At 34.7% G+C, this 24,131-nt stretch overlaps 1 protein-coding gene across 2 annotated transcripts in view; it reads right to left on the minus strand.

Moving 5' to 3' along the window:
* The window catches only part of LOC148949421 (putative ATP-dependent RNA helicase DDX10), a 43,116-nt gene continuing 18,985 nt past the window's right edge, over positions 1–24,131 (minus strand). For both annotated transcript variants that reach the window (XM_089093447.1, XM_089093448.1), the window contains exons 6-12: positions 15,498–15,699; positions 13,260–13,422; positions 12,262–12,448; positions 11,168–11,344; positions 7,768–8,131; positions 4,981–5,156; positions 1–383 (exon numbers count right to left, since the gene is read on the minus strand). In XM_089093447.1, coding sequence (XP_088949573.1) covers positions 41–383; positions 4,981–5,156; positions 7,768–8,131; positions 11,168–11,344; positions 12,262–12,448; positions 13,260–13,422; positions 15,498–15,699 — 1,612 coding nt within the window. In that variant the 3' untranslated portion in view covers positions 1–40. The remainder of the gene's footprint in view (positions 384–4,980; positions 5,157–7,767; positions 8,132–11,167; positions 11,345–12,261; positions 12,449–13,259; positions 13,423–15,497; positions 15,700–24,131) is intronic.

Consider the following 24,131-nt stretch of genomic DNA (forward strand, 5'->3'; position numbering starts at 1 on the left):
AAGGTAAAACATTGACTTTATTTCAAATGAAATAAAACTGTCAGGATTCTAAGAGTTTCAATGCCAATTCTTCGTAATTTACCAACGAAATGTCCCCATTCTTTTTCTTTAATTTTTTACTGTCTTTCTTTTTCTGGTGTCCCATCAATTCATCGTCACTATCACTTGCTCGCCTTTTATTTATTTTTTTACTTTGAGACACATTCTCTTCATTGTCACTTTCTGACTCCGAATTTCTTCCATAAATTTTATCTGGGTCAGGTAAGGAATCGATAATTTCCGATGTGTAAATATCATCACTCTCTTCTTCGACCTCAGAGCTTTCATTTTTCTTAGCTCTGGCAATTCTTCTACGTTCTTCCTTGTCTTTTAACCGTTGTTCCCTAGAAACAAAACTATTATAAATACAACCAAAACTGAATATCTACCGGAGTATAAGGCTCAAACATACTCCAGGGGGATTGGGTTCGAGCACCCCATGACAAACAAAATAGAATGAAAATATACAAAAGAAAAAGCTCATTTGCAAACATACTAAAGGCATATTATTAGGCTACTAGAATTCTTTAATTATTCTTGTATCTACTTGGCAAGATTTGCTGTTCTGCAATCCAAAATGCACACTAAAAATTACTTGCATCTTTCTTTCTTTCTTTTTTACAGAAAAGTTGCTCAATCAGGAGATATTTTTCCACGCCTTCAAGACATGACAAACTAATTTTGTTGTCAAAATCCCCCTTCCCGGATACTTTTACAAGCAGAAGTATAAGATAAAAATATTTGAAAAGGCCAGTTAGTATCTTGAAAACCGAACGAGCTGCTGGAAAAAAGTTTCGACCGAATGTTCGACCCATGGTTAATTTAAAGCGTATTGGATATAGGGTACAAATGAAATCAAAATGTCACACAGCGTCTTTTATTAAAATATCACAGCGATTTGTAGATCGTATTTAAATTATTAAAAGTTGAACAAATTACCAATGATCGAGATAAAAGATGATTCAGTATATTTTGCTCACAGCCTACAAGACGAAATTCTATAAACGAGTACTCCCTGCCAGACAGGGGCGTATATACAGTATTTTTATTGCGGAGGGAGGGGGAGAGAGGGAGTGCTATTCGAGCGGTAGTGAACAAAAGTAATTATTTAACAAACACGCTACTTGGTGAATTTAAAAACATTACGCAATACATTATAAACAACGAACACACATTAGACAATCATAAATATAAGTGCTGGTGCTTGGCTTTTACTAAAATTGTCAGCAATGTGATGCTGCCGACGACAGTAGCATAGCGTAAACAAGCATTCGGGTGAGCGAAGGTAAATGTCACATGCACTCAGCTTTTGTCGCCCAGATTCACCATTAATGCTGCAGTTCATATTGCCAGGGGTGCCAATTGGAAGGAAAATTGAATCCTAGAGTTTGAAAATTGCCTTCCCCATTTGTATCTTTGTTAAAAAAACAATTCTATAAAAATTACGCAAAGGTTTTTCTTTTGTAAATCAGGAGATGGGGGTATACATTTCCAGAGGTGGGTTACACTGAGTATCATTTTTATATCAATAATTCTCTTTAAAAGCAAAGTTCGGTCTCTTAGTGCTGCATGTTAAAACTGATAACAATAGAAAAAGAGAATGGGTTGGTACCACTTATACGTACAGACAAAATTTCTAAATTGTGAGAAAAACACACAAAGCGAAAATAGCGAGAAGTCAGAATAGTATTGTACATAGAGGCAGTCCTACATTTGTAATTAGTATGTGAATCCAAAACGTAAGGAATAGGACGTTATCAGCACTTATTAGGCATTTCAATGACATATAAGAGAATTGGAGTTTCAATTAAATACTGGAAATAAAAATTAAAACAATTAAATGATTACTGGAGCGGATCCCCCTCTACCAAATGCCATGACCAAAACTAAAACCGATTTGACTTATTTAGTTATAGTACGAATATCATTATAAAAAGCACTAAGTCTCATTTTCTTTTTTAGAGATTTCTTTTTCATTCAGGAAATCACATTCACTGTATATCTACATTGTTATTCTTCAATGATTCCAATTCTGTCTTATTTGCAGATGTAGAGGGTGTATTTAATTCCATTGTTGAAAGTTTTAAAACAAGAGAATCTAATTCTGAACTGATAGATCTTAGGAAGTAAAAGCACCTTAAATATCAGGAAAAAATTGACAGGGGCAATTGTGGCGAAACGGGAAGCATAGAATATTTTTCAACTTTGCAATTAACTAGGCTCAGATTTTTACTTGAGGATAAGGTTTCAAAGGCAATATATTTGGAAAAATATTAATGTGGAACAAATTATGAAGTGCATTGGACCCCTATTTTTCTCATTTTACTTATGTTAAAAACGAGCAAGGATTAATTAAAAATTAAAAGGATTATTTGCCTCTAAGTATATAGTAAATTTGATACTTAAAACGAGTAACAGTTTTAAAGATACGTAAAAAATTATTAGTTTTTTTTCCAAATCATTGGGGGGGGGCAACTGTACCCCCTCCCCCTTGTCCCCCTTCAACAACGCCACTGCTGCCAGATGAAGCCATATTATTCATCTAAAAGTCAAGTTTTTTTTATTAAATGTAGAAAAGAACTATTCGCGCAAACAGCTTCACATAGCTTATTGCTGCTCTTTTGTGTACTTTTGGAAAATACCAAATATACCCATTTACACCCAGCACAACGTTTCTTGAAGACTCAGTAGGCTGTAACCGAACTACTGCACTTAGCACAAATGCTAACAACAAAACTTTCATTCGACTATTTTTGTCATCTTTTATCGATTCAGATGTCACATTTTGCTATCTAATAAAAAAGGCAATCCATTGACGATTCGAAATGAGTAAAAACTACCGGTATGATTAAATAAACAAAATTAGTTTCGAAAGTGGTAATCACCTAGCTCTACTAAGAAAGATAACTGGGTTAAATGAACAAGGGTATTCCAAAGTATGCTGTACGAACGGTGTCCGATTATTCATTTAAAATGAAAACGTTTGTCAACTTAAATTTGTAACTCAAAACAACGCTCAAATTTAAAACACTTCTAAAGATATTTATACATGTGCTATTTTAAAACAAAATCAACCAAAGACCCTCCTCCTCAAAATTAAGCTCCAGTCTTTTCAATCTGCCAATTGTATTTTGCCAAAAATCCCAAAGTTCAAAATCACATTCAACTATAAAATGGCTAAATTAAATAAATCTAGTTTTCTCTCCCTGGATATATCGAATAAGCACGAGAAATTAAAGTTTTATGGTACATATAAAAAAATTGTCTGCGATAAGAGGGGCGCTATAACCCCGCATGCACCTATTTCACAGGTGTAGTCCAAAAATTTTTCCCATGAATCAAGAGGAAATGTAGGTTAATTGATTGTACAGATTGATTTCTACCCTGTCCTCCTGCTTATCCCCCCCCCTCGCCCAACTCCTTCTATATTTTTCTAAAGCCTCACAAGGTAACAAAAAAATTGAACACAAAACACACTTTTCAAGTCTTTAAGCACACTCTCCCTGCACACAAAAAGATCCACCGACCCTCCTCCACAATAGCTGACGCGCAATTATACACCACTGTATACACTTTTGTCAAGCCTCAAGTGAATCAACTTAATCAAATGAACCTTTGAAATAAATACCTATATTAACCGTTTATTTAGTATGGACTAAGTGCGTCTTTAGGAATGAATGTGTATCCGTGCGTTATTGCTGCCTCTGGAAACGTAAAGCTCTTTTTATAGTTTTGGATAATTTTAAATCGATTGTCTATCTCAGAATTTTCATTTGACGGCAGCCTTTGGCCAAAATGGCCGTTTTGCACCACAAAATGACACAATACGCTACTTTGCTGCGGGGTAATCTTCTTTGTTACTTAATTAAAAAGCACTAGAAGTTTATAATGAGCCTTTCTAATGTTCTAGGACAATTAGTTCGCCACAACCATTCCTGGGGAAAAAAAATTTAGAAAAACATGCATCCGTGACCACTCTTTTCGGAAAAAAAAAAAAATCTCACATTTTGCAGATCCAGGCTATAAACCTCAACAATAGGGTTCTGTGATATACCTAATTTGATGCTGTAGTCTTCATCAAGATCACTCGCCGATTCTGGGGTGTACCCCTCTTTTTTAAAGAATAAGGAAAATTTTCTGAGGCTCATAATTTTTAGGAGGTAACTTTGAACTTAATAAAACATTAAACACTAATTCTTCTGAGATGCTTTTTAGAGATTCCGGTACTATTAGCACGACTCGATCGTCAGTAGAGTTTGCTGCCACGAAACAGTCCGAATAATCGAACAGTTCGTTGCTTCTGACTGTTTGATGAAGGGATGCAGCCACTTTACTAAGCACTTATGAACATTTTCTCTAACGTTCTCTTCACTTTCCTATAGAGCGTTCACCTCACTTGCGTATATTTTTCTAAAAATATATTTTTTCTCCAAAAAATTCACATCGTACGCTGGAAAAAGCCTTCATCTTCTTAGCTGTAACCAAGTAAAGAGCGAACTACTATTTTAATGCTGTCACTTTTTACCAGCATTTATCATAATAACATAATTTCATATAGATAACAATAATAAAGAAAAAACACCAAAAAACGTGGTTTTCATGAAAAATTGTATTTTACATACAAACAAATCTGCCGTTACAATGCAATTGGATTACAGCTATAAGACAACAATCTCAGAAGAAGGTGGAATCTGAAATGGGACTTTTTTTGCCTTCAAAACAGGGAAAAACAATTTTGACAAGGAAAGCTTCATTGTCAAACAATTTCTTCAAAAGCAAGAAGAGTTGTACCTAATTTTGGGAAAAGATAAAATGTAATCCACATCTTCAGACAGAGAAAAGTGGATTGTACTAACCGACTTTGGTTCATTTTGGGAGAGCGGAGAGATTAGAAATCCGGGTTTAAACAAGATCTGTCAAAGATGGAAGGGATTACATTACCTATGCCGAGCTTTGATCTTTTCTTTGAACATTTGTTTGTCCACTTTGTCTTCTTCAAGAAGCACTTGTCTTGCTTTTTCAATGTTAATGCCACCCGGTGTATCTGCAGCCAGTGCAGATTCTTCATACTCGCGAGCAGCATCTGTCATTTTTTGGCGAGTGGCATCGAATTTCGCCTATAAAAATCATAATATAGTCGTAAGTGTAAAAGCATAACTGGGCCTAGAGTACATACACAACATATTCCATTAAGCCTATAACTTTAAAAAGAATAATAAGAAATACATGGAAAATCGATTTTGAAAAATGCACCATCGATAGGACTCAAACCAGAATATCTGGTATATTGCTAGGTGTCAAAAAGCATAACATTTAGCCAAGCAATTAGAACCAACACCCTGCAGAGTCAGACTAAGCCAACACCCCACTGAGACAGAACAATCATAACAATTTATTTCTTTTTGGCTTTATGATATCACGAAAGGATGTTAATAGACTAAATATTTGAGCGACAAAGAAAATTTTACATCGGGAGTTCGGCACTGTATCTCGATTTTAAAAAAAAAAAAAGAAAAAAAAAAGATTAAACCGACTTATTTTGACTTGTGTCAATGTCTGTTTCACTAATGAAGCAAGGGCATCCTATGTGTTAGATGTATATTTACACACTTCAAAACACGTGTTGTATATGACGTAAAATATGTAAAAAGGGCTTTTTACATGGTAGCTAGAATTTTGTATCATCTGTTAGTTTTGGGGAGTTAATGCCCGACTACATATTGTACTCGTCTAGTTCCATTAAAATAAACCATGCTTAGGGTATATAATGAAATAACACACATAGAATAAGTGTTTTTTTTTTTTAATTGGATTAACGACTTTTAGGAAACTAGAAAAAGAAACAGTAATTCCAATAGAGTAGTAACCGTTTAGTTTTTCAAATCAATTTTTTTTCCGTTCTGGGAAATTGAAATGCCAATCCATCCTAGGTACTCCTTTTCAAGACAAAAGTTTGGTTGGTTCATTAGAAATACACCTTCTTCTAACTATCCTTGCAAAGTTTTCCAAATTTACAACACTCATCCAGCCCACGTGCCGAATGTCTCATTATCATTCAAACTCAAAGGGATTCAGTAGGGTTGTGTCCAAACGACCTTTTAGACATAGGGTAACATATCATACTTGGTACCTTATACATCAGATATTATTTATTCCGGTGGATATTAGAGCTGCATGCATTACTGTACAATACATTCTCAGAACATTTATTCATAAAAAAAGCGTTTTGTATGCTGTTTGTAGGGAGATTAAGTGATATGTTAATTATTCACAGAGCTTTCAGGGTTAACCAAAACAGAATTAAAGAAACAAATGTTCTTTACAAGATACAACAACTGAGACATAATTGCAGCACCAAGACATCAGACGCCATCAAAGCTCATGCACGCTCATCCTCTACCCAAATCGGTTCCAAGCTTCGCTCTTAATTTCCTCCTCCTGCCAATGAACTCCCTCCTTCCTTTTGATCCTTTCCGGATCTCCTTCCCACCGGTTCGAGGATGTCCTACTTTTTGCTTTGCCCCCGATGGATTGTCGAAAAACACGACCTAAACTACCCTAAGGTTTCTTTCGTTACAGCTCTAGAAAATGAGGCCAATCTACATTGTTTGTACAGCTTATTGTTTGATATATTAGCTTTCACATTAAAAGGATAGGATTCTTACGCTCACGACTTTAGATGGCTCAGCTTCCACATAAAACTACTTTCCCTTCAGAACAACCTGAGAAAATCTCCGTAGAAATTCTTTTCTTCTTGTTAAAAATACTACTTTCATCATTTGGCAGTTAATTCAAAATTTTAAACATGAAAAATTGAGATATTTTTGTTATTGCGGAGTTATTGCAGCAGCACTACTTGCTTTCTAGGGGTCTGATGATGACGGTGGTGCTAAGAAACGGAAAAAAGGAACAGTGGGTCCATCCACATTGGAAAGTGATAGAGAAGAAAAAGATACTTAGAGCTACGTAAAAGTATACTTCTCTAAGAGTTGATTTACTTATTTTCTTGGTAATGTGAAAGTAAAGAAAATACCACTCCTATTTCAAATGCCTTATTTCAGAATATAACACCCCACATCAAGAAACGAAATGCCAAATATTTATTATCTCGAAAATGGAGTATTACTTGTCAGAGAGAACAAGCGCTACCATGTTCCTTCAAGAGCAGCCACCAACTGGTGTAAACCTAACAATGTAACACCGTAAATCATACTGCCACAAAAAAATTTTTCCATATGCATAATAAACAGTGAAGGGCAAAAAAAAGAAAACAAGTGCAAGCAAATAGAATTAATAATCTAAAAAGTTCTTGCTAAAAAGAACTTTGTCCTGGAATTCCCATGCATTTTAGATTTACTTATATTTTTGTTGTTAGCCTGATCCTTTACTCTTTTCCCGTAAATACACACGTTCTCTTGGATAAATTGAAAGATTTTTTCTTGAATTTTCTTCATTTTTTATGTTTAGATTGCAGTAAAGTTGAACCAATTTCAACTCCTTTTATTTATAATTTTCTTGCGTTACGGAAGGCTACGTTCAAACTTAAGCTCCGTATTAATCCATAAGATTGCTAGCAGGAAGGGAAAATGTTGGTTCTGTTAAACCTAGAACTGGACCTATATTTTCAGCCTAGAATCGGAAAAGGTCCCCATATTAAAAAAAAAAAAAAAAAAAAAAAAAAAAAAACGTATCTAGAAAAGTTAAGAAACCAAATATTGAGTTAATTACATTGCCCTCGTCATCAAACGTCATTTTTACATTTGTCCTCAAATTCTTTTTCAGAATCTTTTTAGCGGCTGATTCTTTCGTTATAATCTTGTTCTTCTTTTTCTTTTCCAGATCTACTGGAATCTCTGGTACGTCCATTAGATCATGATTTCTTCTTTTTACAACCATTATATCATCAATCTCATCATCAGTATCGCCAACTCCAAAATCAAAAGTCTTCTTTGGTGCTTCAAAACTTGTTTTAATGGCGTAAACTGATTCAGCTATTGGTTGACCAACAGGTGTAGTAGCAGCAGGAAGACGAGACAGTAATTCTTTCCGTTTCAAAAATCGCACTCGAGGAGCCACAGCAAGTCCCATAGATCTAAATAAAAAATAGCATATATTAAGAACAATGAAAAAAAAAACAACGAAATACTATAAGAATAATTATTGTAATTTGATAGAATAATTTTTTCTTACTCCCAAATTCGAGTGACAAACATAATTCCAACAAGCCACTCAAGCAAACCCAAAACTTTTGGAACAGACACATTACAACCTATACTTGTAGAGTAAACATAAATTATAAAAAGAAAATAGATGTAAGAAAAATGTAAAAAATGAAACAGGTAAGGTAGAAATGTGAAATAGAACAATTTTGAAATTAGCTTAAGATTAGAAAAGTCATGAAGAATAAGGCGAGTCAGTAAATTTACCATAAATATGTTTCTAGATTCAATGTAAAAAGAAATGGCATTATTTTTTGACGTGTTATGTTCCAAATAAGAAAAGTCATCATAGAAAATGATGAAAATGAATTTCAACCTAGACGCGATTTTATGTCAAAGATTCCGGCGAACGATGACGCTATCGATATATGGTAATTTCTTTTCTTTAAGAGCTATTGCCGCATGGGTACGCTCAATTCTAGGAGGTTGTCCTAAATTTATCATATAAGTGGGCTATCTATAATACTTTTAGAGAACAGTTATCACTTCCAGATTTGAGTTGAAGTTGTTGTTTATGGTGTCGTTACAAGTGACATAGTCAAATATACATGAAGAATCCTCTGTCAGTTATTTTATCTTTTCAATTTGAAACAGAAAATTATAAACGCGGCTCGAGAACTCCTTGAACTTCATAAACATAAATGCAGGATTCATATGTATTTGAAGTTGTAAAGTCTTTACTCTTTAAACTAGCAGTTTTGCTTTTATTTGAAGAGTGATTACTCGAAACAAAATTTTTAAAGGGCCCCCGGGACTTATATAATAATAGGTATTTATCTTTGTAATCAATTTAAAGAATTTCAATTTAAAATTGCTATTAAATATTCTAATAAATAAGTTATTTTACATGAAGGTAAATAGCGGCGTTGAAATTCAAAACGATATAGATTCGCCCTCAATATATGAAAAGCTGCTATTCCGCTAAAGTACTCTCTTTTTAAGCTAGCTAGTACTTTGCCACAATGTGTTTGTTTTTTTTCTTTTCGAAAAAACTATGGGCAGTAACAGGTGAATAGTTCCTAGAGATCAGCAAACAGAACAAGAACAACACAGAATAAGAACAGAACAGAAACAGAATAAGAAAAGCAAAAAGAAAAGAAAGACAACACAAAATTGACTAACGAAGAAAACTAGAAAATTGACCCGATATGGGAGTGAAATTTTTATATTTGCGAACGAAATTGTTCCCCTGGAAAACTTGAAGCCTTATTTTGCCTCTTCCATAACAACATGAAAAAGTGGGATTACCATTGAGTTTAAGAAGGAAGATGTCGTCGCTACAATGTCCCATCAGTCCCATTCAGCGACCTGCTGTTGCAACTTTAGAGGTCTTACATACTGTTTACCCATTCAAAATGTCAATTTTACAATTCAAACTATAGTTATTTTATAAGATACAAGTACTTAAAAAATTGAAGTTGTCACGAAAATCGTAAAAAAAGGATACTAGAAGCATGTGATAATTTGAAATTTTGCAGGGGCTAAATTATCTCTACCTATTCCGTTGATACCAAATTTACAGAGAGAGCATGACGTCCAGCTCTTGGCAGCTTATGGCCAATGTAACTCTTTGAACCTTGAAATGTTAAGACCTAACCTATTCAAAGTTACTGACAGTAAATTTAAGAGGATTTGATACTTTAAACATCATTTTGTGAGCCTCAGCGTCAGCTGACTCTCTCAAAGGCAAAGGGCCCATTAGCGAATTCTCCCATGGGACTTCTTGTATCATTGAAAACAACTGAGAATTTTTGATTTGATAATGACATTTGATCGAAAAAAAAAAACAATGGAATTCTGTCGGCAAAATTTTAAATCAAAGTGAGTAGCACCACAGAAAATTTGAAGAGCTGTCAAACTGATCAAATGATATTTATTTTGAGGTGATTTTGGACATTTTCCTAGTAGGTATACTGGAACGTTTTTAGGGACAACCCTTTCCTGAATTTTAAAAAGAAAATCCTGCTCCGTTTGATCTAAAAAAACAAAATTTACACTTTCTAATGATATAAGTTTCTCTAAACTAAATATACCTTTCTCCAGCACAAAACAAGAGAAGTTACAAAGTTTTTCTAAGATTTCAGGGAAAGTAGATGTCGGCATTTAGTTTTCTGTCGTTTATTCGGATCGCTTATCCAAGCTCTACAAGTTATGGCAAGACCGCCCAATCAATTCTAAATAGTTTGGCCACACAAACTAAAAAGTTTATAATGGACGAGATATGCTGACTCTTAATGGTATCGAATCCCCTTAAGAGGCACAATGTCCAACGAATTAGACGTTTAATGTTTCCAAGCTTTCCTAAAACTGATTAAATTATTCCACAAATTTAGCTCAAAAACCTTAATGCATAGAAGACAGCCCCCAATTTCCGTTCGAAAGCATCTCATCTCAAAGGAAATAGAGAGTGGATTCTAAGAAAACTTAAGTACAATTTATAGATCTAGTTATTAGGTATTTGCTTTAGGTCTCTTGTAACAACCATGTTTAAGATAAAGGACAAAATAAAGAAAAAGCCACAAATAAAATAAAATACTTTGCAAAGGTCTTCAGATCCATTTTGTTAACATGAAATACTTCTTCGCCTTTAATAAGGAAACAAAAATAAAGACAAACTCAGCTAAAATGAAACTTACGAATTGGATAGAGAAAAAAAAATCTGTAAGCACGTAAAAGATAGCGGACAAAATAAGAAAACAATATAGACCAAAAAAAATTCTTTTCAAAGGCCTTCAGGTCTAGCTTGTCTGCGTTATGTACTTCTTTGTCTTTCATACGAAAAAAAAACGATCCGCAAGTAATTAAAACTAAGTTAACATGAAAATCACAAACAAGACAGGGAAAATCATTATCTTATTTTAGATAGAGGAGAAAATAATGGAAAAGAAGCCACAAATGGAACAATATACCTTGCAAAGGCCTCCAGGTCTATTTTATTCACATCAAATACTTCTTTGTCTTTCATAAGGTAAACTGATTTAATGTAAGTAACAAACGCACGCTGTGCCATCTGTTTCATCTCAACATCTTTGGCCAAAATGGCTTCTAGTTTGCGCTGCACAGACGTCAACTTTTTTGGATTCACCCTGTAGAAGTAGTAGAGCATTATAAACTAGATGGCACTTTAAATGACGGTTGTGACAGAAACAAAACCAAAGGTTTCCATTCTTTTCTGACTTGTCACCTCATTCGTGGCAAGTTAAGGGGCTCAGAGACATTTTTTGGGATGCATATAGCCTAACGTCGCCTGTTTCTTCTTTTTTTTGGGGGGGGGGAGAGAGGGAGGGTGATTTGGTAAATGGCAGAAATGTTTGTCACAACAATAATAAATTGGCGAAAAAACTGGGACATTTCGTGAGGGAGAGGGGCTAGACCAGATACCTAACTCCATATTTTCCTACTTTAAAGAGTATATCTTAAACGTGAAAAGTATATTCTTGGGGATATGTGTAAAACATGCTGACTTCCCAAAAATCGGAGGACGTAACTCAGGTTCTCAAATTAAAAATGATATATTTTAGCTGAACTTTCATTTCGATGTTTATTATGATTCGAATAAGAAGACATCGATGAATTGCGTAGTATAACTAAATAATTTTGTTTCATTAAGGTATATAGTACATAAACAGATACATGCATGTTTGATCCAGGGGATGTGGTCTATCAAAGACTTTTTATAGTAGGTTGGGGGGTGAGGAGACTTAAAATGTGCATTTAAGCCACAATCTTCCATTTTGTCAGGGAGTCTTGAGAGGGCGTGGACCCCTCCACAGTCTTCAGGTATGTAGTGTATATCAGCCAATTTTCCTTAGACTCCTATGAAGCTAGATGCCTTACAACTCCAAAAAGGCCTTTGCGAATATGACCAAGAGATATTGGCCCACTAGAGAACTTTCAGAAGCCCCATAGTTCTTTTCAAAAAAGTACAAAACAAGCCCTTTGTTTTGGATAACCCTATCAAATCCATATCTTAAGAACAAAATACTAGGGAAAATAGACTTGCTCGATTTTACTGATAGGAATCTTTTTATCCTCAAGTCTTTTCATCATGCCTTCTTCTTCTTCTGGAGTAATAATCAATAATGATTCTCCTGACTGAGTGTATCTAGCAGTACGTCCAGCACGATGTATGTACGCATTTGCATCTTCTGGACAATCCAGTTGTACTACCCAGTCAACAGCAGGGAAATCTAGAACAAAAGATGGTAAGAAAAATCAGCAACATATTCATTTGATAATCACACTTGTATGTGGGGGGCGGGGAGGATCTTCGGCGAGACAAAGCTTTACTTAATTCTTAACAAAAATAAAATTCTAATTACCTGAATTTCAAACTTGAACTTTCTATGATGTCTTTCCAGTTTAAAAATTCAAGCTTACTTTACAAAGTAACATTTGATTCTCAATCATTTGTTTTGACTTTGAAACTACTTTTTTCAGCAAAAAAAGCAATCGTACGCTGCTCCTATCTAGTAAGAGACATATTCCCAACAATAAATTAAGAACATTTTTAAACTTTCTTTCCAGGCTTTGTTTAATAAGTTTGACATAGGGTTACGGATTCAAGGAATTGCAGAATAGCGAATAAAGCTGATATAGCTGCAGAAAATATATTGAGCGATTTTTATTATTTTGACTTTTCAAGTTAGCAATAAATTAGCAGCTCTAGTTAAACATTTACGGTTACTGAAACGAACAAACTCCTTTCTTTTATTTCATATTTTTCTTTCCTTTCCTCTTTAATTCTGGAGAAGATTCACTTTTCGAATGTCTACACTGCATGAAACCTCAACCGTTCATGGGCCCACTCAAAGCTTGGGTCAGGGCGTTGGTACCGAGAGGGATGATATAACCTATTTTATGCCCTTTAAAAAAAAAAAATCACTTTGTTGAAACGACCCTTCAGTTTAAAAAATATGAAAGCTGTCCCAACTTCTGGCTAGACTTTTCAAGCGATCAGTTTTAGAAGTAAAGGATAAAATAAAATGAGTTTTAACTGACCTAGGCCTCTAGCAGCTACATCTGTTGCAAAGAGGACAGCATGCTCTTTCCTACAGTATTCGTCGTAGGCACTCATTCTTTTCAGTTGATGCATTCCACCATGCAGCTGCATTAAACTATTTCCTGGTCTCATCCGACAAAATATTGAATATACAAAACGAACCTATAAAGAGGAAAACGAATTTAGTAAGTTTATGGCATAAGAAGCATTCCAATGGGACTAAATATATATTCCAAATGGGTGAAAACCTATAATGGCCATGGCGATACTTCTTTCCTTTTCAATTTTCTCTTGAATAATGATCAAAGTCAGAAAGACTAAACTGGTATCTGAAGTGTTCATTTTTGCATGTGTATTTTTAAAGCGAAGAGCAGACCAATAAATAAAGAAGAAGGAAAAATAGCTGAAATCGTTTTCAAACGAGTATTACATTCAGCCTAGAGAATATAGCTCAGTCCACCATAACGAAAATTATTCACGTAACATCATTAATGTAAAAAAAAAATAGTTGTCCAATTTGAGTTTCAAATTTGAAAAATAACTCCAATTGTTAATCAAACGATCATAATTTTATAGGTTTCAGTTATTACGACTACCCAAGACGTGAGTAGCATCTCCACCAACGACAAAATATCTATCCAGAAGCCGATTTGCCAATAGAGCAGCAGCAGGGAAAATTCAAAAAGAAGACCGTTTTCTTATTTTGACTGTAATTTACAGACCATTAAATAGAAAAAAATGTCTAGAATTCATGTTATTTTCCAATTTTCCTGAACATGGAGATGGCAATGTTTTTGGGCTACAATGTTAGACCTTACGAACGTGTTAGCAGTTTATTAAAATTAATAATTAGTCGTTTGAATTTTCCTCGTCAAAAGGCTTGGGCACTAAATTATGAAAAGTATATCATCATAAAAAGGGCCTATGCCTGTCTTATAGCAGGGATTCTTAACGCCTTTGCTGAAATTATTACTAAATTTTATTCCAAGCCAAGAAAAATATAAATTCTTTCAGAACCACACACTTTATTCAGCAAATTGTTATCTTAAAAGTCTCTGACAGAGGACAAAACCAATCTTATGTCGCCCCTTACGGCATAAAGACACACTTTTGTCTAGAGCCTTAGAGCGTTATTTCAAAACAACTTATTTCTATAAGAAACATGCAACGTATTTTTTTTAAACTAAAACCTTTTATAATTCTTGTGTATGTTTCATATTTTTAGGGTACTGTAGTCCTCAGTCACCCCCTAACAGGCCCATGACATTGAAAGGCCGTATTGGCTTTGCAGACACCACTGACTATGTTGAACCACTGCAAAAAATCTCTTATCTGTTGTCTATCATTAATGCAACGGTTGAGATGATGTACAATAAAATAAACTATTTTCATCAGATAGATATTTAACGAAAAGTTAAGGTGCAAGCTTTGCTAACTGTAGTTTTTGTTTTTTGAAGAATACAATTGGTCAAATTCGACTCAGAAATATATTTGGTCTTTGATAACAAACTAATTTTGGTCTTCTTTTTATAAATCAATTGTTTTTTTCATAAAATTTTTTAGACTGTTATCTCAGAGTAACACTCACATGTTGATTGACTCTTATCTCATCTATAAATTCAAGGGTCGATGAACTGATTTGCCGCTAAAACACCAAACATTTAAAAATAGGACTTGCCAGAATAGTTTCTCAAAATCCAACTAATGCATCGTCCACACGATTTTTTTGGATTTACAAATTTTGGAGATTCTGTTTCGGAACGTAAAAAGCTCAAATAAAAGTACAAACGTTACTTAGCTGTCCTAGGAGGGAGTCAATCAAGAGCCTTTTCCCCGCAGAATGCGGGGAAAAGGCTCCCGCAGAATGCGAATGATTGGACTAGACATGCAGTTTTTGTGTTTTGACACCCTCCACCCTTAAAGGTGGAACCTGTGTATACCAACGATATAATAAGTGCCAATAGCGTTTACATAATTTCAACTATGCAAACGTAGGCGAACTATTATGTCTGGAAAATCAAATTATAGTTAACTTTCAGGTTTAAAATTAAGAATATATTGGTGCCCTCCCCCCAATAGCTACTGCTTCCCTCGCCTCAAATAATAAAGAATAGGGGCGTTCATTTTTTCTATTTTGCAACATTCTTATGAAAACGAATTTCCCGATCATTAACCATTTCTTTCAAATAATGTAAATAGAAAGTATTAAGGAATGAGAAAAATAAGAAGAAACATACCTGTTTACATGATGTGAGGAAGACAAGCACTTTGCTTTTTTTATGAGTTGTGACAAAGGACCAAAGCACATCTAATTTGTGATGCAGCTCGCAAATTATATAGCTTTGCTTCAGAGTTTCCGGTGTGCTATATTTGGCATTCTCATGAACCGATACGTACACTGGATCCTTAAGACTCAACCGGGCTAAATCTTTGACAGACCTAAAAGGAATATATCCATTATATTCAGCCTCGTAAATTAAAAGATTTGAAATTAAAAGTTTCATGAGGAGAAGGATATGATGAAATGTAGAAAAGTAGTATTTTTTTGGATGCAACAGCATCTTTGATTTTGACACAAATTATATTGGTCACTTTTAAATAGTCCCAAGATAAGCTTTTCTCGTTAACACTTATCCCCCTGAACGAGTATACTAAAAAGAATGTTCATTTCTATCGCTTTTTCTCTGTTTTTCAACACAATAAAACAAAATCTATTAAAAGAAAAAGGAAGTTCTATCTGCAGGGGACGTGGGAAAGAACAGCAGACTATACCAGAGAGGCTATATCCAATAAGTAAAAAGAGCAAATTTGAGATAAAAGAAAAATGTACATTTGAAGACGAATACCTTGAATCAGCATGGTTTGAGATATCGATTATGATCAGTAAAATGTTTAAGTGAAAAGACGAGAAAAATATTTCAATATATCCACACATTGGAAGAATCAAGAATCACATGAATTATCCTTAGAATCAAAGCCCCAGAAAACTTTGTCAAAATAAAATTTTAGAATAGTTAGACTCAGCGGTTTCTTATGAATAATGCTTGCGTTTTATAGTCATGAGACGTAGCCTATAAGTGAATTATAAATGAGAATATAAGCAAGTGAAAAGAGAATAACATAAGAAGAAAGCGAATAAGCGGGTTCTCGTGAGTCTTACAAGGGACTTGGGCAAATACGCAGTCACAGCCACAGCTGCAACTATGCAAACGACAGATTCCGTTCAGACGAGTTTCAGTTCCAGGCAGAGCAAAAGCTAAACTTCGATGATCTCGCTAACAGCAAAGACTGAGAAACTACCACATAGCTTTTTTGTAAAGACAGTTTATACCCTCTTCTCCGTGTTCTATCCCTAATTAATCAAGAAAGGTAAAGAAAATTTCAGCTAGTAAAATAAAACAAAAAGGAAATTTAAAAGTTCAACAAATTTTACAAAATTGAATACAGTTTTGTGGGTCATTATGCACTATGGAAGTATGCTTAAATTCAGTTTAATATAGGCTTATAGGCAGAAGGTAGGTATTTGTCTTTTTGATATAGAAAACTTAGCATCCATTCAATGAAAAAGTTACACCAATCGTTCCAGCTGCAATGTTGATTCCTGGCTTCACCCGAAATTACTTTGGTCTTGTTGAAAGGCGCTATCTAAGTTACGAGAACAAGAAATTTCCAGAATAAATATTATTATGTCGTACGTTATTGTAGCCCTAAGTCATTTTTCTGTCAATTCTTATAACCAGGGTCGCAAAAGAGAAGTTAAAAACATGCATATGTGACAAAAAATTACCTGACAGGTGTCTTTTAAAAACACTAGTTTGTTCTTTACTGATGTTTCCCATATAATGAACTTTGTATCGTATTTGTATATTTTGTTCATCAAATTTAACGTTTCTTTTTTACTAGGATGAGAGGTTATCATCAAAGTTGAGAAAGAAAGAAAAATAAATTGTCTTTGTAAAAAGTAGCAAAATCTTCTATTGTATCACTCAAAACATACTGGAGACTATTGTCTTCATTTTCGTCCACTTTAAATGGTTTCCTCGATAACGCTATAATATCACTAGTAAATCAATTAAACATAGCAGGCGGGGCATTAAAGTCCAAGTAGCACGTACTCTGCCAATTCAGCCAAAGTGGAATAGTCGCAACAAGGTCTAAGTCTTTTCAGCTGTATACAATTTTGAATTTTGTGATTGACAACATTCATTACCGAAAGTATCTCTTTCGACGAAGCTGACTGATCAGCAAACATGGAATTCAAAGAGCTGCTTGAGGAAGGTCAAACAAAAGCCTATGATTTGGCCTGTCTTTGTAATTGTTAACACTAAATCAGAATACTTTTGCAATGGAAGCACGCCTGGAAGCAAATTTTGCTGCTGAATTTCCAATGCGCTCTGGTCATGTTACTTCAGAAAGAAATATTGTATCTCTTGGAAGCATGGCCTCATAGATACATTCAGGCAAATTTGAGAAGAGCCGACATTGGTCTTCTTTACGAGCGTAAGATTTGGAGGCAGGTTTTTGAGCCCCTCAGAAGCCAATAACTTCAGAAAGCTATGGCAACGTCAAAGAACTTCCTTTCTCTCCTAGCTCAACTTTGATGTGTTGCGAAAGGCAGATTTCATACCCAAAGTCCACTTCAGTAATAGACAGAATCAAGATCAGCTTCGAGACTGGTATCAATTTAGACTACAATTTTCCTAAGAATTCGCTTCAATCAGATAAAGGATAAAATATTTGAAATCTAGTAGCAGATGAAAATGGTCAGCAAAAGCTTTTTTTTGAAAAAGAAGCTTGGTTTTCCAGAACTCACCCAAAATCGTCTTCAAAACAGCAAGAAAAACTTATTTACTTTGTGTTTTTACATCTCGATGTTTACTATTGGCTCCTAACATCGTTCAGTGACAACTGCTCGATTAAATGTGAAGATAATTATAGATAAGAATCTGGCATAGCTTCTACCATTCTAGATCATAAAAACCAACAAGTAGAGGCAACCTTTGCCGCAATCAGATCCTTCATTTTGTCACTTGGGGGAGTGGTATAACTTTCATAGTAAGTAGTTCGGCACATACACATCACAGAAAACCACGGGGAAATTTTGATACAGATGGCAGTAGCTCAAGCCAAGTGTTTAATGTGCAAAGATGAAGAGAATGGCATATACATTCGAATAGGCTAATGTATGGGTTTCTCAATTTCCATTTGTCGGGTTTACAGAGAATTATGAAGAGAGCGAGATAGTTTTGTAAATTAACGTTTCAAAATAATGTTGTTTGAACAAGAGTGAAGCATCGTTGTCAGGTAACTAGGACATTGACGGAGTAAATAACTTCACCTACCTAGGTTTTTTTATTTAGCAATTGGTTGGAATTACATTTAGTGTGCATAAATAACTACGTGTCAGTAGTGGGTTTGGAAATTTGTTGTAGATCAAGTCTGCAGGAATCCTCTCTAGTTAATAAAGGATAATAGCATAGTTTCTACTTTATGGAGCTGTACTGTACATGTTAGTGTAGACCTAGTAAGGGGTGACCCATGTTCTACGTTAAGCCAAATCTTAAAATCAAGTATTGAGAAAAAGTGTATTATCAGGTATATTGTAACTTTTAGGGTGATAAGAATATGTAACTTTCGTCAAGGTTAGGGTTCAACCTTCCAAAATTAAGTTGCACAAGAAAATCTGTTTGATATTTTGCTTTTTAAAGCAGGTTGTTCCTTGAACGCATGAACAGATTTTGGGAAAACCACATCAGTGAGTGATAAAACAACAAATAGTACTTAAATTGAACCACTGGAAGATTTAATGTTATTAATTAAAAAAACTCTTTTTAACAATTAATTAAAAAAAACTTTCCTAAAAATAAGTTTTTCAAAGAAAAGTAAAGGCCATTTTAAACTTAAGCTCAGGAGATACAAATACCTGTTAAAATTCAAACTCAAAACGACCAGAAATTACTATTAAAGAATAAATGAAACCCAAAACGAACAGAAATTAAATAAACAATCATAGCAAAAAACATACAACAATTAATAATACAAATGAATAAATAGATCTTAAAGCGAGTTATTCTTTGACTGCATATGAAAATCAAGCTTAAAACGGAAACAAATATTTTGCTATTAAAGTATAAATGAAGCTTATAACGAACATATATTAAATAAACAATAAATCCGAAAAAACATACAATATATATTAAAGTGAATGAACAAATAAATCTTAAGATGAGTGAAACTGAAATTAAATGTGCAAATCAAGTTTGAATCGAATTAAAATAATTACAAACAAGAGTTTGGGTATCGTCTCACTGCAGAAGCCTAAAACCTACTGCGTCATTGGCGCTTTACTGAAAACAATTCTTTGAAATATTTTCACTTTTCTAACATTAAGAAATCAAAAATTAATTAAGATTTTAGGGAATAAATATCAGCATATGTATATTAAATTGACAATGCGCATTATTTGTCAGTAAACTCATTTGAATTTTTTTTCAGTAAAATACAAATTATATCCTGGCTTTTAGAAAGCATAGGGGTTTTGAAACCTACTCACATTAATTTATGCTCGTTTCGAGTTTGACTCTAATATTTATTTTAATTTTTGTTCCTTTTGGGTTTCATTTATTTATTGATACTGATTTGGGGTATTTGCATGCTTGGTAGATTATATGATAGTCCAGACGCCAGGTGTTGAAAATGTGAACCATAGCACGACGGAATGGGACTGCTACGAGAATTAGTCTACCCTCCACCCCCTATACTGACCATGCGGATTCAAAAATACCAATGGCACTTGCTTGCGAGTGGTGGAACACTCCGAAACTTGACATTTTATTATATTTTGGTGTTTCATGCAAGAAAATGCATGCTCCACAAAGTTTGAGGTGTAGTTTTTCGCTCAAATAGAAATGCCTAGAAGCCAAAGAATGTTTCCATAACAAACCAACACGATTAGTTACAAAAAATGGTAGAGTTAAAAAAAATGGCAAAACAATACGAGTTTTGAACAGACTTGAATAGTTAGAAGCAATTCAAATTGAATATTAGATATATGATAATATGAATCGTTGAAAGATCCATCAGTTCAAGATTTTTTTTCAATGTAATTTTTATTTTTATTGTCAATACTGTAAGAACTGGAAAATAATAAATTTGTAATATACGAGTAATTCGTTTTCAGTGAAGCACCAATGACGCAGAAGGCTTTAGGTCTTTACAGTTAAAGAAGGGGGCAGTATCCAAATTCTGCTTGTAGTGAAACTATATTTGTCTTGCCCAATCTTGAAAAGAACTAATAAATTAAACTGAATATTTGATGCATAATGATATTAATTGCTAAAAGCTCATTAGTTCAAAATTTTACTGTAATTTTAATATTTATTTTCAATATTAAGTACAAAAAAAAATATTTGTAATATAATTCATTTTCAGTAAAGCGCCAATGACGCAGTAGGTTTTAGGCTTCTACAGTGAGACGATACCCAAACTCTTGTTTGTAGTTATTTTTATTCAATTCAAACTTGATTCGCATATTAAATTTACATATTAATAGTTTTAAGATTTATTTATTCGTTTACATTGATATATATTGTATGTTCGTTCGTAATGATTGTTATTTAATTTCTGTTCCTTTTATGTTTTGTTTATACTTAAATAAGAAACTATTTTTTTTCGTTTTAAGATTGATTTTCATATTCAATCCAAGAAATACTCGCTTTAAGATCTATTTATTCATTTATATTATTACTTGTTGTATGTTTTTTGCTATGATTGTTTATTTAATTTCTGTTCGTTTTGGGTTTCATTCATTCTTTAATAGTAATTTCTGGTTGTTTTGAGTTTGACTTTTAACAAGTATTTGTATCTGCTGAACTTAAGTTTAAAACGGCCTTTACTTTTCTTTGAAAAACTTATTCTTCGGAAAGTATTTTTTAATTAATTGTTGTTTGTTCTTGATTGAAAAAAGTTTCAAGTTTTTATGGCATGGGGGGGGGGGGGGTGCTTAATGACCGATTATTCTTGAATTAAAATAATGGATATAGAACTTTAAATTTAAATCGAATGAGGCTTTATTCAAAGTCTACGATTACCTCTTTCATAAAAACCTTATGTATGAACAATAGACAGCTTGCATAACTTATGGACAGCGATTGGCAACAATGAATGGATTGACAAAATAGCTCCAATAAGGGGGTTTAGACCATTTCACTTGCTGACATAAAGGGATCACGACTGTTTGGAATTGACCTCAATAGGAATTTGTGTGCCAAAGCAATTTTGCATCTATCACAGAGTATGTATTTTAACCTTATAATTGGATAATTATTATAGATTTCCTATGTGTTCTTCCCATACAAGCCCCTTCCCATAAGTTATAAACCCCCCTTAATAAGTTATGCCCCTGGGCATTACTTACAACGCCTACCCCTGGGCCCTGGTGGGCCGTGTCGACACCGGAGTTTTTTGTTATCAGAACTTTGAACTATTTTAACAAAATGTCCATCTCAAAAGTTTTATCTGATGCATTTAGGGCGTGGAAGACGGAGGGGGCCTAGCTCTCCAATCTTTTTTGACTCTTAAATCGTTAACAAGAACATTCAGTTTACAATCAAATGAGTCCTCTCTGAAGTTTATACCAGCATCCCTTCCATACGAAATAATATAAAGGATTCGGAGAATCCTTAAATTACAAACCTTGCCCTGAGGGCTTTGGGGGAGTTGTAATCCTCAAAGACCTAATTTCCAGAACTTAAAACTACGTTTACTAAAATGGCTGTCTTAAAATTTTGATTGGATGTGTTTGGGGAAAAGTTGGGCGTGAGAGGGGGGTTAGTTGCCCTCAAATCACTTTCGACTATTAAAAAGGAAACTAGCCCTCCGAAATTCCAATCTAATGAGCCTTTTTTGAAGTTTCTACGACACTGCCTTCTATAAAAACCTTATATGCCCCCAGGGCTTAGTTTAAAACCCTTTCCTTAAGGGTTGTGGGGAATTGTTCTCCTCAAAAATATATTTTCTATCTGGAAATGAACTAAACTAAACAAAATGGCTATCTCAAAAGTTTGATTGGATGTGTTTGAGGAAATGAGGGGGGTGGGGGGTGGGGCTAGTTGTCCTCCAATCCCTTTCGACTATTAAAAAGGGCACCAGCTCTTTAATTTTCCAGCGATTGCGCCTGTTTTGAAATTTCTACGACAACGCCTTCTATAAAAAACCTTATATGCCCCCAGGGCATAACTTAAAAGCTTTGCCCTGACAGTTGTGGGGGAGTGTCCTCCTCAAAAATATATTTTCAATCTGAAAATCAACTACGCTGAACGAAAATGGCTATCTCGAAATTTTGATTGGATGTGTTTGGGGGAGTGATGGGCGTAGGGGGGGGGCTAGTTGCCCTCCAATCACTTTTGACTATTAAAAAGGGCACTATCCCTTTGAAATTCCAATCGAATGAGCTTGAAGTTTCTACGACAAAGCCTTCTATAAAAACCTAATATGCCCAGAGGGCATAACTTAAAGCCCTTGCACTGAGGGTTGTGAGGGAGTATCCTCGTCAAAAACATATTTTCTATTGGGAAATCAAATATACTGAACAAAATGGCTATCTCAAAATTTGGCGGGGCGGGGTGGGATAGACTGCTGGATGTGGGGGGGGCTAGTTGCCCTCCAATCATTTTCTACTGTTAAAAAGGGCACTAGCCCTTTGAATTTCCAATCGAATGAGCCTGTTTTGAAGTTTCCGTGAAAACTGCTTCTATAAAAACATGATATGCCCCCAGGGCATAACTTAAAACCCTTGCCCTGAGGGTTGCGAGGGAGTGTCCTCCTCAAAAATATATTTTCTACTTAGAAATTAACTACGCTGAACAAAATGGCTATCTGAAAATTTTGATTGGATGTGTTTGGGGAAATGATGGGCGTGGGGGTGGGGGGCTAGTTACACTCCAATCACTGTCGACTATTAAAAAGGGCACTAGCTCTTTAATTTCCAATAGAATGAGCCAGTTTTGAAGTTTCTACGACAACTCCTTCTATAAAAACCTTATATGCCACCAGGGCAGAACTTATAACCCTTGCCCTGAGGGTTGTGGAGGAATATCCTCCTCAAAAACATATTTGCTGTAAGGAAATCAACTACACTGAACAAAATGGCTATCTCAAAATTTTGATTGGATGTGTGTGGGTAACTGATGGGAGGGGGGAGGGGGGGGCTAGTTGCAATACAAAAAATTTCGAATATGAAAAAGGGCAAAAGGCCTTTAATTTTCAATAGAATTACCCTGTTTTTAATTTTATGTAAGAGCGCCTTCGATAATAGCCCTTAATACCCCACGAGCATAACTTAAATCTCTTACCCTGAGGGTTGTGGGGGAGTGTTCTCGTCAAAAACGTATTTTTTGTTTGGAAATCAACTACGCTGGATAAAATGTCTATCTCAAAATTCTTATTGGTTGTTTTTGGGGGAATCCTGGGCGTGGGGGGGAGGGGGCTAGATGCCCTACAATCACTTTCGACTATTAAATAGGGCACTAGCTCTTTGAAATTTCAATTAAATCAGCTTTTTTTAAAGTTTCTACGGCTACGCCTTCTTTAAATACCTTATATCCCCCCAGGACATAACCTAAAACCCTTGCCCTGAGGGTTGTCGAGGAGTGTCCTCCTCGAAAATATATTTTCTATCACGAAATCAACTACGCTGAACAAAATGGTTATCTCAAAATTTTTATTGGATGTTTTTAGGGGAATGATGGGCATAGGGGGGGGGGGGCTAGTTGCCCTCCAATCATTTTCGACTATTAAAAAGGGCACTAGAACTCTCGATTTCCAATCGAATGAGCCCCTTTGAAGTTTCTACGGCGACCCCTTCCGTATGA

Source organism: Artemia sp. Qi Xiang Cuo, chromosome 8 (genome assembly GCF_049724085.1).
Source record: "Artemia sp. Qi Xiang Cuo chromosome 8, ASM4972408v1, whole genome shotgun sequence".
NCBI lineage: Eukaryota > Metazoa > Arthropoda > Branchiopoda > Anostraca > Artemiidae > Artemia > Artemia sp. Qi Xiang Cuo.